At 34.3% G+C, this 16,493-nt stretch overlaps 2 protein-coding genes and 1 pseudogene across 2 annotated transcripts in view; 2 read left to right on the top strand and 1 right to left on the bottom strand.

Annotated features, from left to right (window-relative positions):
* The window catches only part of Atr (ATR serine/threonine kinase), a 108,930-nt gene that overhangs the window by 59,313 nt on the left and 33,124 nt on the right, over positions 1-16,493 (bottom strand). The window contains exons 19-23 of the mRNA XM_048794505.1: positions 15,007-15,150; positions 11,308-11,401; positions 10,287-10,412; positions 5,086-5,292; positions 3,966-4,079 (exon numbers count right to left, since the gene is read on the bottom strand). Of these exons, the coding sequence (XP_048650462.1) occupies positions 3,966-4,079; positions 5,086-5,292; positions 10,287-10,412; positions 11,308-11,401; positions 15,007-15,150 (685 nt within the window). The remainder of the gene's footprint in view (positions 1-3,965; positions 4,080-5,085; positions 5,293-10,286; positions 10,413-11,307; positions 11,402-15,006; positions 15,151-16,493) is intronic.
* On the top strand, positions 7,157-7,840 carry LOC107143341 (annotated as a pseudogene).
* LOC107143079 (histone H2A.V-like) lies at positions 9,277-10,049 on the top strand. The gene has a single exon (XM_015486702.2). It carries the CDS (start codon positions 9,277-9,279, stop codon positions 9,760-9,762), a length of 486 nt encoding a protein of 161 aa, XP_015342188.1. The 3' UTR covers positions 9,763-10,049.

Here is a 16,493-nt window from a genome sequence, read left to right as displayed (position 1 = left end):
CCCTACTCTGTTCTTAGTTACTCTCCTTATATCAAAGAAGACATTTGGCATTTGTTTTTTAGGGATTGGCTAGCTTCACTTAGCATAATCTGCTCTAATGCCATCCATTTCCCTGTAAATTCTATGATTTTGTCATTTTTTAATGCAGAGTAATACTCCATTGTGTATAAATGCCACATTTTTTTTATCCATTCATCTATTGAAGGGCATCTAGGTTGGTTCCACAGTCTTGCTATTGTGAATTGTGCTGCTATGAACATCGATGTAGCAGTGTCCCTGTAGCATGCTCTAGGATATTATTTATATTTACATCATTACCTGTTACTCTTAGTCTCCTATTTCACTAAAAATGAACACATATAATAGATGTTTTTCTGGTATTTATAAAATATGAGCAGCAATTGGCAAAATATGTATTTTAAACTTATACTTAGTATACTTATTTATTATTTTAATTTTAATTTTATTTTTTATTTTTTTGATACTGGGATTGAACCCAGGGATGTTTACCCACTGAACTATATTCCTAGCCTTTTTTTTTTTCTTTTTTCTTTTCAGACAGGGTCTCACTAAGTGCTTAGAGCATTGCTGAGTTGCTGAGGCTGGTCTTGAACTTGCAATCCTTCTGCCTCCCGAGTTGCTGGGATTACAGCTGTGCACCACCATGCCTGGTATGTATACTTAGTTTTTTTTTTTTTTTTTTTTTTTTTTTTTAATATTTTGGGTTGTAGGAGAACACATTTTTAAAAATATTTTTTAGTTGTCAATGGACCTTTATTTTATTTATTTATATGCAGTGCTGAGAATCCAACCCAGTGCCTCACACATGCTAGGTAGGCACTCCACCACTGAGCCACCATTCCAGCCCCACAATAACTTTATTTTATTTATTTATTTAAAAAATTTGTTTTTAGTTGTACATGACACAATACCTTTATTTTACTAATTTTTTTTTTAAGTGGTGCTGAGAATTGAACCCACTGCCTCACACGTGCCAGGCAACCACCACTGAGCTACAACCCCAGTCCCATATACTTGGTGATTTTTTTTTAAAGTTGTAGATGGAGTTAATAACTTTATTTTATTTATTTATTTTTATTCAAACCCAGTGCCTCATACGTGCTAGGCAAGTGTTCTACCACTGGGCCACAACCACAGCCCTAAACTTAGTTTTTAAATAAAATTAAGAGGCCATATAAAAAGTTCATGAAGTAACCAAATTCCATTTTTCATTTAACTTTAAAATGTTATTAAATTTTGTTTGAAGGGCTGGGGATGTTGCTCAGTGGTAGAGTATTTGCCTCACATTTATAAGGCCCTGGGTTCAACCCCTGAGTACCATGCACATACACCCAACTTTTTCACTGTTTTTGTTTGAGTTCAGCTTTTTCGAATGTTCAGCAAATGTGCTCTAAAAGCAGTCCTTTGTACCTCCAATAACAAACTTACTGGCTCGGCAATTCTTGATTTTAGGACCAGTTATACTCTTAAAAAAACACTAATATGCTTACACGTCTAGGCTCTGCTTATTCCACAGAGAAAAAGCAGCAGCCAGACCACCACAACTTCTGTTCTCATCTCTAAGCAAGCCTGGCAATGTCAGTTATAAGTAACTATCTGATCTGCTTTCTTTCCTGTCATCATAGATGAATTCTCCTTATTTCTAATGAAGGCTACCCATTCCACTTGTATTCTATATTCTATGCCTATTTGCTTATTTAAAATATTACATCAGGGCTGAAGGCAGAGCTCAGTGGTAGAGTGTATGCTTAGCCTATATTAAAAAAAAATACTACATCAATTCACTCCTACATCATCATTTTTCTATGTTCCCAAATAACACAGAAACATACTGTGATTTTTTCCATCTTTACTCTTCTTTCCTCCTCAGCTACTCTCCCATTCTTCTTTTCCATTTGTTCTTTTAAGTTATATATGACAGTAGAATGTATTTTGACATATTATACATACATGGAGTATACCTTCCTATTCATCTAAGTTGTATAAGATGTGAAACTACATTGGCTGTGTATCCATACATGAACATAGGAAAAGACTGACAGATTCATTCTACTGTTTTTTCTATTCCCAGTCCCCCTCCCTTTCCTTCATTCCCCTTGTCTAATACAATGAACTTCTATCACACCCATGTGTGTAAGCACTGACATATCAGAGAGAATATTCTGCCTTTGGTTTTTTGGGATTGGCATACTTCACTTAGCATGATAGTCTCTAGTTCTATCCATTTACCAGCAAATGCCATAATTTCATTCTTCTTTATGGCAGAGAATTATTTCATTGTGTACATATAGTATATTTTCTTTATCCATTCATCTGTTGAAGGGCACCTAGGTTGGTCCCAACTATTCTGAGCTGAGCTGCTATAAACATTAGGGTGGCTGCGTCACTATAATATACTGATTTTAAGTCCTTTGGGTATATACTGAGGGTGGGATAACTGGTAAAATGCTGGTAGTTCCCAATGGGCAATTTTCCTTTCTTAAACTATTATGCCTGTAATCAGCAATTTATGCAACAGATCACACAATATTTCTTGAAACTCTTGTCGTCTCAAAAATTACATTCTCTTATGTAATTAGTAGTTCATTCACTCTCAGTTTTCTTATTCCTTGATCTTTTCTCTGATTTCTTACTATCTAGGCTCAATTACTAGAATCTCTTTTTTTTTTTTTTTGTTTTTGAAATAGTCTTACTGTTACCCAGGCTGGCCTCCAGTGATCCTCCTGCCTCAGCATCCTGAACAAATGGGATCACAATTGCCACTGTGCCCAATTACTAGAATCTTAACCTATATTCCTCTTTTATCTCATCCAGACTGTTTGAAATATGCCATAATGAAAACATCCAAATTTTGTATCTGTTATCTAGATCTTTCATTATAAATTTCACATCTGAATGTCTAACCAAACACAGAACTTTCAGCAGAAAAAACTAGCTTAAAAAAGGGCAAACAAAGAGCAGCATGCAGTGGTGCATGCCTGTAATCCCACTGACTCAAGATGAGGCAGGAGGACCACAAATTCAAAACCAGCCTCAGCAATTTAGTGAGGCCTTAAGCAACTTAGTGAGACCATGTCTCGAAATTAAAAAGAAAAAAAAAGGGGGTTAGGGATGTGGCTCACTGGTTAAGCATCCCTGGGTTCAATTAAATAATTAAAGGCAAATAAAGTCACCAGAAATTATGTGTATGACAGACAAATGATTTTAATTATAGGTGAGTAGGCTTTAAATATGAATAAAAAATAAACCACATTAAAGAAAAGTGGGAAAAGATCATTTAGAACTCACAAAAGAATAATAAATGTGTTGAAGGTTATAACAACTATATTATAACATAACAAACAAATGCAAATTAAAAGATACATTTTATATCAGTCACTTTGGCAAAGATTTAATTTTTTAGGGTGACTTTTTAAAAAAATAAAATCTATCAAACATACATTGCACTTGTTCTCGTTTATATTTATACATATTTATACTATTGATATATTCAATTTAGTGTTAAAGAAATATAAATGTGTTCCTTGAATCATTTTTTGTAAAGGCAAAATACTGAATACAACCTAAATGTTTTAAATAAATTTCTTAACTAAACTATGGTACATTAATTGAAGAATAAATTGGAGATATAAGTACTAACACAGAAAATTACTTAAGATAGACTGTGTAACAAAATAAAATAAAATTATAGAACATCATAAATAATATGATCATATTGTTTTGGTGGAACAAAACACACATATTTGTGTGTACATTAAAATTGTAAAGAATCTATAATATTTTAAGAGGATGTACTTCTGTATTTTCTAAAAATACATGATTACTTTGATAATTAAAATGATAATTAAAAAAATAAGTGTTTTACAAAGATAGAATTTACAACTTTCTTACTAGAATTCAATAATGTAAGGCCCGAAATGACTACCACGTGCAAGCATTCTTACCTGAATGGCATAAGCAGCTGAATCTTGAGCTCTGCTGTTATCTGCATATGCAAGGAAAGCCCTTGTTAGCTCCATCAATAATCCGTAGGCAAAGCTTAAATCTTCTACTCCAGTCTCAATAAAAATAAGAAAAAAAATTAATAATAATTGGTATATAAAATTTCTTATAGTGTACTGTGCCTCCCAAGGTGACCTAGCTTCCTAGTGAATTTAGTGTAGAAAAAGGAAAGAACAGTGACGTTCAAATGAAGTTGGTACAAGGCTAAAACATAATCTATGGTTAAGAAAACAAATATACATCTCTTCAGGCTATTTTACTAGGCTATTTTCAGAGTGTATTAAAATCATTCAGTTTTCTGAATAGTTCTGACAATTTGCAATTATTTTTTAACTCCTAAAAAAGCAAACTGTATAAATAGCACTCCCTTAACTGCATTCTTTTCCAGTGCTGGGGATCAAACTCAGCGTCTTGCGAATGCTAGGGATATACTCTACCACTGAGCTCTACCTGCTAACTGCATTCTGCAGAGTCCAAGAGTCGCTTGAGAAACTCCAAGAAATACTTTCAATGTAACCTCCACTTAGAGATTTACTGACACATCGAAAGTTCCATTTAATTTTCTTTTACAAGGATTGCAAATTCATTTGGCTACTAAAACTTTTTGATATACTATTAGAATACCCAGGGAAGCTTTATTTGCAAGAACACAATGCACTAGATTGATAAGGCTCAGTTGCTTAAGGCTAAAGAGTTCCACAATAGTATTAAGAAACAGACTAAGGGGGCTAGGGCTGTGGCTCAGCCTTAGTGCACTTGCCTAGTATATGTGAGGCACTGGGTTTGATTATCGTGTAAATAAATAAAATAAAGGTCATCAACAACTAAAAAAATAAGTAAATAACAAAAAAAAAAAAAACCAGACTTAAGAAATTACCTAAATTTTCTTATTTTGATCAAGCTGTCACTAAAGATAACTTGCTTCTTAAATGTAATAACCATATATATATATATGTAATATACCATATATATATGTAATATACCATATATATATATATATATATCTATATCTCAAAAGATACAAAAGAAATCTTGTCATTCCAAATTTTTATGATTACTTACCACAAATGTAAAATCTTTTCCTTGGGTTTCAGTTGTTGAGAAATCTAATCGACCTGGATCTATTGCCCCTAACTCCCCTAAACACTCCCCACAGAGTAGGCGAGCTTGAGAATTTGCATCTTGACAACCTTTCAAAAGCACTGTCACCAACTGTGAGATAACAGGTTCCACTGTTTCACTATCAGTTGCATATTTTATCAGTTTTTCCTAAAATAAAAATGAAAAGGAAGTTTATATATAACTCCAACAAACCAGTGTTTTCCTAAACTACAAAGCTTAGAAATATTAAGAAATATCTCTCATAAATACTGAAAAAATTAAATTTCTCTATCTGCAATCTTTTCAATTAGTTTTTTAAAAATTTCAGCACCTTTTATTTAATACAGTATTTTCAAAAGATGATCATTTCAACATGTAATTGACATGAAAAAAACATCTGTGAGGTGTTTTACTTTCCTTTGATACTAATTCTTCAAAAGCCAATATGTATAAATCATCAGCACATCTCAATTCCTTTAAGTTACATTTCAAGTGTTAATACAACTTTTGGCTAGCTCAATGGCAGCACAGTCCTAAGTCAACAACTAATAACATAAAACAAGGAGGTATCAATAAGAAGCCCATAGAGGAGATAATGTAAAATACTAAAGAAATACTTTATTAATACTGAAGAAGGCAGGAAGATTTGATAACTATCCCCTATACCCCCAAAACTCCTGGGCCTGGTTATTTCTCCTGAATGTTCACTTATAATATTATTTTCTTCCCCTGCTGAGATTTGTTTTTTTAAGTTATTTTTATTGGAGTCAGTTTTGACAAAATTATATATGTTTACAAATTTATTTAAATACAAGAATATGCAGTAGTCTCTCGTAATATTTTAAAATACTTTCTTTGTTTTGAAGTTTATTTTTCTTGCTTTTGTTTTTGTTTTTTTTTTTGGTACCAGAGATTGAACCCATGGGTGCTTAACTACTAAACTACATCCCTAGGCCTTTTTATTTTTTGACTAAGTTGCTTAGAACCTCACTAAGTTGCTGAGGCTGGCTTAGAACTTGTGATCCTCCTGGCTTAGCCTCTCATGCTGCTAGGATTACAGGTGTGCACCACTGCACCTGGCTTTGTCATTTCTTATTTAAATATTTGTGGTTTCTGTGTTTTTTCTTTATTTGACATTTACCTATTTTGCTGGTTTGGGGCGAATATCTGCTAGGATACGGCTGGAAAGATGTGTGTCTTTGAGTTCTTGTTCTTTTTTATCTCCTCATGTGTCCTTTAAGTCCTCCTTGCCTCTAACAGTTTCTTCTTTCTTACCTACAGTAAATTGATCCAGCTAGATATATATGCTAAATGAAATTAATCCTTACTGTAAAAAATATCCTATAACAATCTGTGGCCACAAAATCTCATACAGAGTACTCAATTTGACCTAAGACTCTTGCAAATACACTTCCCTTCTTACTCTGCCTAGGTTACCTATTTTACACTGAATCTTTACATTGAAGTAGAAAATACTAGATGTAATTTATCTTTTTGTGATACAGGTGGCAAAAATGAAGCAGCTGTGCAAGAAATGACACTGCATTGTTAAATTCAATGATTTACATCTAACAGGTGATGACTGAGATGATGTCTCCTTATGTTAGGCCATGACCATGCTATCTGCTTAGAAATAATCTAAACTAGAAAACCTCTATACCAATGGGACAGATCCTTTGTTATTTATTCATAAGTCACGTCAGAGACTAGAAGCCCTCTAACTTATCTGATACCCAGGTGTAAGTCTGGGGCAAGAGGCAAATACAGGGCAGTTTCATTTTTGTTTAGGGCAGGACTGAGGCTGTAACATTGATAATGTAAGTATATAGTAGGGAGGGCATAAAATCTCAGCTGGAGGAGATTCTAAGCTCTTCACATCTGGAGGGATCATCTCTAGGTCAGTTGCTACTCACATTGGTTCTATAAGCTCACTGCCCCAGGAGCCATGTACTCTACCATCATATGTACCTTCTGTCCATGTCTATCATGGAAAAAAACACTCTAGTTTTGTTAGCCAGCATCATGAGGGTCTTAGGCTTTCACATCTTGTATGCTTGAGGTGCAAAAATATGTAATCTGATTAATTTTTTTCTCTTTATTTATAAGCAATCTGGTATTCTGAATATGTTTACACTATCATCAAGATTAGGGATAATCTAGAATTTGTTGCAAAGGAAAAGAATAAAATTCACTGGCTCCTTGAAAAAGTAAACTTAAAAATTTAGCTTCGGACTTCTGCAACGGGCTGGTGCTTGCTGGGGTGTTACTAATTAGGTGGCTGTGCCATGAGGTCTGGGTGAGTTCCCTGCTAGCCCCAGTCTTGGCATGGTGCTCGGACTGTAGCTGTGTCTGTGTGTTATAATGCCCTTTAGTACTAATCTGGCTCCTGGAATCCCCAACAGTAAAGTAAAATACTCAAGGCTCTCCAGCACAGACAATGGCTACATTGACCATCAGTTTAAGAAAAGCCCTCCTAAAATCCCTCATGAGGCCATTTCATTTGCCAATGTGCTGTTTTTGATTGGCGCCTTTCTTATTACCATAGGCTCCTTCCTGCTGTCAGGCTACATCAGAAAGACGGGTCGGGGGCAGACCCATTCCTGTCCTGATCACTGGCATTCTGGTGTTCTTGCCAGGATTTTATCATCTACACATTGCCTACTACTCATTTAAAGGCTACCAGGGTTACTCCTATGATGACATACCAGATTTTTGATAACACTTCAGCCCTGAGACAAGTCACAGTGTGACTGAACGCAGTTTTGATATTGAACAGAAACTTACAGCTAAGGGCTGAGGAATTATGCAGCTTGTGGATCTTTGACCAAATAATGGCCAGAGTTTATAGGTCCATCCCAAAAATGTTCACTGAGCTTAATTAGCTTATTAGAAAACACTTTGTTTTTCATCTGGCCTTGGCAAAACTCAACAAGTTTTTCCATATGAATCTGTATCACGAAAGAATAGCAATGCTATTTGTCTGGGAAAGCAGGTTATTCTGTAGTAGAAATTGTTACTATTTCCTCCCCCTATAGAGTGAGCATTTCTTTTATAGTCTTCATTGTCAATTTGTTATTTTATCAAATAGAAGAGTGTGGTATGTTTAATTTCTTAGTTACTAAGTAATTTGTTTTTAAAATATCAAAAGATCTTAACTCTACCTTCACATTCTGGTGGAAGACCTCTATAAAATTACATATTAGGGGTTGGATTATGGCTCAGCAGTAGAGCGCTCACCTAGCACGTGCAAGGCCTTGAGTTCAATCTTCAGCACCACGTAAAATTAAATAAATAGATAGATAAATAAAGTTATTGCGTACAACTACAAATAAATATTTTTTAAAAATTACATATTAGTGTGGATCCACCTATAATATTTTTTACTTTGTTTCCTAGTGACAGGAACCAGGAGTTTTTAAAATCAGAGTAAGTTTTCAAAGTATAAGCACTGTCTCTGATAATCAATCCTTGGCCAGATCTGATCATGTTTTCTAATAGGCTGGCCTGCATATAATTTGAGTTATTCTATCCTTTGTGTAGATCGAGATGTTCTATATATCACGTCTTTAAAGACTGGACTTTTGGCTGTTCCCTAATGAAAAATGACGATAAGCGGTTGCTATTTAGAGTGTATAACTCTATTGCTAACACCTGATACTACAGTGTCATTCAGCTGAAGATCTCAAGACTTGGCTTCGATCTCTGGAGGACCACATCTGTTAATTCTGTTTCTTTGCTTGAAAAAAGTGCCTTGTATTTGAAGAAAATTAAAATGTCAGAATAAAAAAAAAATTAGCTTTGTTAAAGCAAACAGTTTGTTCCATTCAAAATGTAAACTGATAAAACTGCTGACATTTTGACAGATACCTATAGGAAATTATACCAGAAGACTCAAAACTGCTGATATACAAACATATAAATCTTTACTTAGGAAGATACAGTAAGTCAAAACATAACCATAAAATCATGACCCTTTAAAAACAATAATCTTGTAAATCTCTGGGATTCAAGTTAAAAGGCAACTCATCAATTACTGATTTCTCAGTTGGATTTGATGATCTACTTCCTTTTCAGCAGTTTGAATTGCAGTGCAATGAAGGAATAGGTGGTGGGATCTCACTGTGGGTCTAATGAGACTTTTCTCTGTCAGCAATGTCTAGGCTTCAGCAGAATTCGAAATGGCTGGTGGTTAAGACTGAGAAGCACTTTCGAAAGGCCAAGACAAAGGTGGTTTCCAGGTTGCAGTTCCCTGTGGGGCATATTCATTATCGCCTGAAATCTAGGACAAGCAGCCATGGATGTGTGGGCATGACTGCTGCTGTGTACAGTGCAGCCAACCAGTGGTACTTCACTGCAGAGGTGTATGAACTAGCAGGAAATGCATCAGAAGACTTAAAAGGTAAAATGCAATACCTCTTATTACTTGCAACTTACTATATTCATGGTAATGAAGAATTAGAGTTACTTATCAAGGCTACAGTTGTTGGTAGTGGTGTTATCCCGCACATCCACAAACCTCTGGGAAGAGAGGGCAACAGAAAGGAGACTCTGTCTAAAGGATACCTGGATTTCTTATCATCTCAGGATTCTAAATACTTTATCAGCTGTCCAGAGTCAATGATTCCAACATTTCTGTGAAAAACACTATTTTGCCTTTTTGTAATTCTACTTAGCAAGTTGAACGTTTAATTAACTTTCCAACCAACTAAATTTCTGCATTCAAGTCTTAACCATATTTAAGTTGTTACTGTGGCCTCAAAGAAGCTATTGATTCTGAAGTAGTGGGTTTTGATTGAACTGTCTTTAAAAAGTTGTTTTGATTTTAATATTGTCATGCTTAAGTAATAGGAATAAACATTTGGTTTTGTATAGACATTATTTACACTCTGATGAGTTCAATAAAGGTCATCTGTCCCCACACCCCCAAGTTTACTTCCTTCATTGAATCTGAGTCTCAAATCTTTTTGATATCTCAGCATACCTTATTTTATTATTTTCATTTCTTATTTATTATATATGTATGTATACATATATATGTGCATATATACGTGTGTGTGTGTGTGTGTGTATATATACTACCCCCCTCCCTTTTTTTTTTTGCAGTGCTAGAGAGCCAACACAAGGCCTTGTGCATGTCAGGCAATCCCTAGCCCTTAGCATACCTGGTTTTTATACAAGGTTTCCTTCAAGCTTGTAAGAGCATGAATACGAACATCTACATTTTCATGCTGAATTGCTTTCATGGATAGCTGAAGGGTTGTTTGAAGATCAGTACTTTCAGAAGTTTCCTACATATAGAGCACAGACAGACATGCTTTATTAATTATCTTAATAACCATTTCTGAAGGCCTGAATTCCCTATATGGTTATCATTAGTTAAAGTATACTCCAATAAAAATTAGCTTTAACAAATAATAAAATTTCCATCTATTCCTTTCAAAGTATATGTCATTGTTAGTACTTCTCAGGGAAAAGGATTTTATTCTAAAGTCTTTAGACCCGGATTTAAATTCTCAATAAAAGTTTACTTATCTAAAATAAATGCTTCCTGAGAAGAAGTATGAGCTTCTCCTTACTTATGGAGGGCTGCACTACAGTTTAACCCAGGTCTACGGATGAGATAGATAATTTAATTCCTTCCTTTTACTACTTAAGATGAAACTAAAATCAAGTATCCCACTTTCTGCCCTAAAAAGCCATATCATCACCATTAACATTTTCATTATTTCAGAGGGCTCACTAGACTTTAAGGTGTTGGAACTAAATATTGGTCCCCTTCTAAAGCTCAAGAATCATTTGTATCTCATTTCCCTGTATCATGATTTATAGCACAACAAAACAAAAAATCATCCACAAGCTTTTTCTTTCTTCTTTAAGGGGATGTAACTTTGGCAGCTTCTTTTGGGGACTGTAAGTAAGGTATACTGACCTGGGTAATAAAGGCACAAAAACTGTATTATTTGCTGTTTAATCTATCCAATGCTATTATGTTTGTGACCTAAAATTCTAAAACCTCCTTAAAGAAATCATGGATTCATGGTAGCATTATTTAGCTACCAGAAATTAGCCATCAGAATATGATTATACTATCCCTACATATGAATCTAAAGGATCTTTATTCAATACATTGTAGGATAATTTTGTAGCTAGTATCTTCCAAAGCATATATAGAAGATTAAATACCTTTCTGTATTCCTGGAGAACTGCTTGTATTTTTTTTAATTCTGGATGATCAGGCAAAAAGTATATTTCATGAAGAAAATCTTGCACAGCATCCCTAACAAGTTGGGGAAAAAATGTTATTTGCCAAGAATATGAATATTATGGGGCTGGTGTTGTGGCTCAGTGGTAGAGTAGAGCACTTGCCTAGCATGTGTGAGGCACTGGGTTCAATTCTCAGTACCGCATATAAGTAAATAAATAAAGGTCCATGAACAACTTTCAAAAGGCAATTTAATTAACACTTAAAAATGCTAGCTGAGGGGAACATGGGAGGAATAGATGAACTTTAGAAAGGGCAAAGGGAAGGGAGGGGGATGGGAGGGTATGAAGATAGGAAAGATGGTGGAATGAGATGGACATCATTACCCTAAGTACATGTATAAAAACATAAATGGTGTGACTCTACTTTGTGTTCAACCAGAGACATGAAAAATTGTGCTGTTTGTTAATATTAACTGAAATGCATTCTGCTGTCATATATAACTAATTAAAATAAAATTTTAAAAACAATTTTAAAAAGTGCTAGCTGATTATTAACATGCAAGTATTTTTCCTAACTATGTCTATGCTGTTCAGTTACATTAATAGTAGCAAATAACCAAAGCTAAGAAAACCACCTATCAAAGTCTGTTATGTTGGTGGCCCCAAGTATACCATGCTTTTCAGAATACATATACATATATACAGTCCTTTCCTTTTCAATCTGGGTTGGGCATGTGACTTGCTTTGGCAAACATTATGACAGAAGATATGCTATTCCAGTATGGAGTGTAGGCATTAAAACTGCCTGACAGCTTCCATTATACTTGTAGAGAGCAGAGTCACCATGCAAGAAAGTCTGACCACCAGGATGGACAGGACACATAGAAATAGGTTCTAAGACTACATAGGAAGAGCAAGAAGCCCAGCCCAGTGTTCTTGCCAGCCGAATGTGGTCATACCAATGACCTTTGTTAAAATCAATAGAAGAAATAACCAGTGGAGCTCATCCACATTACAAAATACATAAAAATGCTCACTAATTTAAGATGGCAAGTTTTGGGATGACTTGTAATACAGCAATAGGTAGCCAAAGCCAACCATAAAGCCTGAATTTTCATAAAGACTTTTGGAGAAAAATACATATTTTTTATTGAAGCTATAAATTTTTTATTAGCCTATTATATAATAAATATTCTAAAATTATGGGTCATGTATCTCTCATGAATGACTAAAAAATGTTTAACATCTTTAGATATTAAAGAAATGTAAATTAAAACTACACCAAGATTCCATCTTACTCCAGTCAGAATGGCAATCATCAAGAATACAAGTAACAATAAATGTTGGTGAGGATGAAGGGGAAAAGGTACACTCATACACTGCTGGTGGGAATGCAAATTGGTGCAACCACCCTGGAAAGCAGTATGGAGATTCCCTAGAAAACCTGGAATGGAATCACCATTTGACCCAGTTATCCCACTCCTTAGTTTATATTCAAAAGGACTTAAAATCAGCATACTATAGTGATGCAGCCACATCAATGTTTATAGCAGCTCAATTCACAATAGCTAACCAGTGGAGCTCAGTCCACATTACAAAATACATAAAAATATATGAAACCAGTCTATGTGTCCTTCAATAGCTGAATGGATAAAGAAAATGTGGTACATTTACACAATGGAATATTAGTGATAAAGAATGAAATCATGGCAGTTCTAGTTCTATTCAAATAGATGGAACTAGAGAATATCATGCTAAGTGAAATAAATCAATCCCCAAAATCAAAGGTAGAATGTTCTCTCTGATATATAGATGTTAACACACAATAAGGGAGGGAGAGGGAAGATTAGATTAGACAAAGAGGAATGAAAGGAAGGGGGGATGGGAATAGGAAAGACAGTAGAATGAATTGGACATAACTTTCCTATGTTGATATATGAATACACGACCAGTGAAACTCCACATTATGTACAACTGTAAGAATGGGATTCTATGGGGCTGGGGTTGTGGCTCAGCAGTAGAGCACTCACCTAGCACATGCAAGACCCTGGGTTCGATCTTAAGCACCACTTTAAAATAAATAAATAAAGGTATTGTGTCCAGCTACAACTCAAAAATAAATATTAAAAAAAAATGGGATCCTAATTAGAATAAGTTATACTCCATGTATGTGTATGTTTCATGTATACCTAAAAAGAACAAATAAAAAAATTTAATAGGTATTTTTCAGTCTAGTCTTCATTAACTCATGTTACAAATATGTATTCAATAACTAATATGTGGGGCTGGGGATGTGGATCAAGTGGTAGCGCGCTCGCCTGGCATGCGTGCGGCCCGGGTTCGATCCTCAGCACCACATACAAACGGGGATGTTGTGTCTGCCGAAAACTGAAAAATAAATATTAAAAATTCTCTCTCTCTCTCTCTCTCTCTCTCTCTCTCTTTAAAAAAAAAAAAAAAAGAATAAATCTTAAAAATTAAAAAAAAAAAAAAACTAATATGTGCTACCATGCAATGAACACCATGCTAGATACAATGCTAGAGAGACAATAAACAAATCCAATATAAAATTCATTCATTCAGGGAGCTTAAGGTCTTCTAACAAGCACTGAGCAAAAGAGGACTTTAGTTTGAAGAGAAATGAGTCCAGTATCTATAATAAACAGCTATGATATAAATATTTAGATAACAATTTTAAAAAGATATTTGAAAAGTGATCTAAATTATTGATTTTTTTGTTTTACCATGTACAAAATAACAAGAAAGTTAAAAAAAAACTATTCACAATACATAAAAACATATTAATTTTTCCTCCTGTGCTTTCTCCCTGATTGGACAGTTTCTGGAAATTAAAAATTAAAGGGAATGGCAATAGCGCATGGGCAATAACACCTATTTATCTACACACAGGTGAGCAGATAAATAGGTACTAATATTTAAATATCAACTTTTCAGAAGGAAAGTAACTATGATGGAGAAAAGTCAGTGAAGGAAAAAAATAGAAAAAAGTTAAAATATAAAGGAAAACATTTTAGGCGAAAGGGCAGCCTGGGTCAAAACTACAAATGAGATGAAGTAATATATGCTCTGTCAATAGCTGTCCAAAATTATGGGAAAAGATTTTGAGATATAAAAGTGGCTAGCTTCTGGAAAGCCCTGGATGTCAAGTTAAGTAATTTGGAATTCATCAGTTAGAAAACAGAGAAGCACAGAATGTTTTTATATGCTGGAATGATACAGGTAGAGATGTTTTTAAAAGATCCTTCTAACAAAATATGATAATGTGAAAAAAGCTTAAAGTAACAGGCTGGTTTAAAGAGTTTTAAATATAAATACAGGGCTAGGGCTGTAGCTCAGTGGTAGAGCATTTGCCTAGCATGTATGAGGCACTGTGTTCAATTCTCAACACCACATGAAAATAAAGAAAATAAAGTCCATCGACAAGCAAAAAAAATTTTTTTAATTAAATAAACAAATAAATAAATATAAATACAATGGAAATAATACCACAATGGAAACAGCATCAATTCAATACATAATTATACTCCAATGATTTTAATTGGAAAAAAATGTAAAAAGTGAACGGTTCGATATTACCAACAACAATCCTAATACTTTTGAGACATAAGAATCTAGTAAAAGAATCGCCACTATAATTATTAATTTTAGTTACAATACCTGTTTTCAATTATAAGGTAGTGAAAGATAGCTGCAGTTTCCTTAGGCTGGATGTGTATGAGAGGTAACAAAGCTACTATTACATGGCTGAGAAGGGAGCCTAGATAAGTGTGATCCAGGCAACGAACAAAGCAGTCCCAAGCTCTACGTGAAAAAACAGAACAAAAAATTAAGTCCCATAATTTTTATCACTTGTAAAGTTCCATCAATTAGTTATTAGTTGAAGAAATAATGATATATGTATCACAGATTACAAGGAAGCTTTAAAAAAAAATAAATAAATAACGATCAGTAGTATATACCCCAAATGATGACCAAATTATATTAAGTCAAAATAGCAAAGTGGAAAAAAAAAAACCAGTAATATGGGGCAGGATTAATATTCAAAGCAATTTTTATGTGTGCATATTTGCCCATACAGCTGGTCCGTGACTAATTATGGTTCAACTTAAAAGATTTTTTGACTTTACAATGGTTCAAATGTAATGTGCATTTAATAGAAACCATATTTCAATTTTATCTGTCCCTGGCCTAACAATATGATATGTGCTACAATTCTCTCTCGTGATGCTGGGCCATAGCTTAGAATTTACCAAACTATCATAAGGACAAACAACTAAACTGCCCTCTATAGCGTACCATGGTATTTAAGAAATTACAAATTAGATAGTCAATGTTTCATTATAAAATAGGCTATGTGTCAGATGATTTTATCCAACTATAGGCTAAAGAAAGTGTTCTGAACTGATTTAAGTTAGGTTATACTAAGCTAAGATGTCCAGTGGGTTTAGGTATGTTGAAAACATTTCCACTTGTGATATTTTCAACTTAAAATGGTTTTATTGGGAGGTAACACCACTCCCGTAGGTCAAGGAGCATTTGTGCTTATAAAATGAGAAGATAAACAAATGAATGAAAAAGAATGCCTTTAGGGGTCAGGAATACAAGCAAGACTTCTCTCAGTATAACTTGTTAAATGGACTATGTAAATGTTTTACATGGTATTTTTCTTTTTATTTTTTTGTACTAGTGAAGACTGAAACCAGGAGCATTCCACCTCTGAGCTACATTCCCAGATACTTTTAAAAACTTATTTTGAAACAGGATATTGCTAGGTTGCCCAGGAGGGCCTAAAACTTGCAATCCTCCTGCCTGAACCTCCAGAGGAACTGGGATCACTGTGCTGAGCTGATTTTTAAGCTAAACAAAAAGACAAAAACAAAGAAACCCCTAAAAAAATTTGACTTTTTTGTTTTTCATTTCTGTTGCCAAGGCCAGTCTTGAACCTGCAATCCTCCCATCTCAACCTCCTGAGTAGCTGGGATGACAAGCACACACTACTGCACCCAGCTTTACTCCTGAAAATTTTAAAACAAACTAAAACAACTGAACCTAACTGAATATTAAGATGGTGGCATACACACACAGAAAATAATAATTTCCCATGACTTTCTAATGAGTTTTTTAAGGAAAAAAAGAACCTCTAA

The sequence above is a fragment of the Marmota marmota genome, unplaced genomic scaffold (assembly GCF_001458135.2).
Source record: "Marmota marmota marmota unplaced genomic scaffold, marMar, whole genome shotgun sequence".
NCBI classification, from domain to species: domain Eukaryota; kingdom Metazoa; phylum Chordata; class Mammalia; order Rodentia; family Sciuridae; genus Marmota; species Marmota marmota.
Note: the sequence above shows the minus strand (reverse complement) of the source record. Positions and strands in the feature narration are given on the sequence as shown.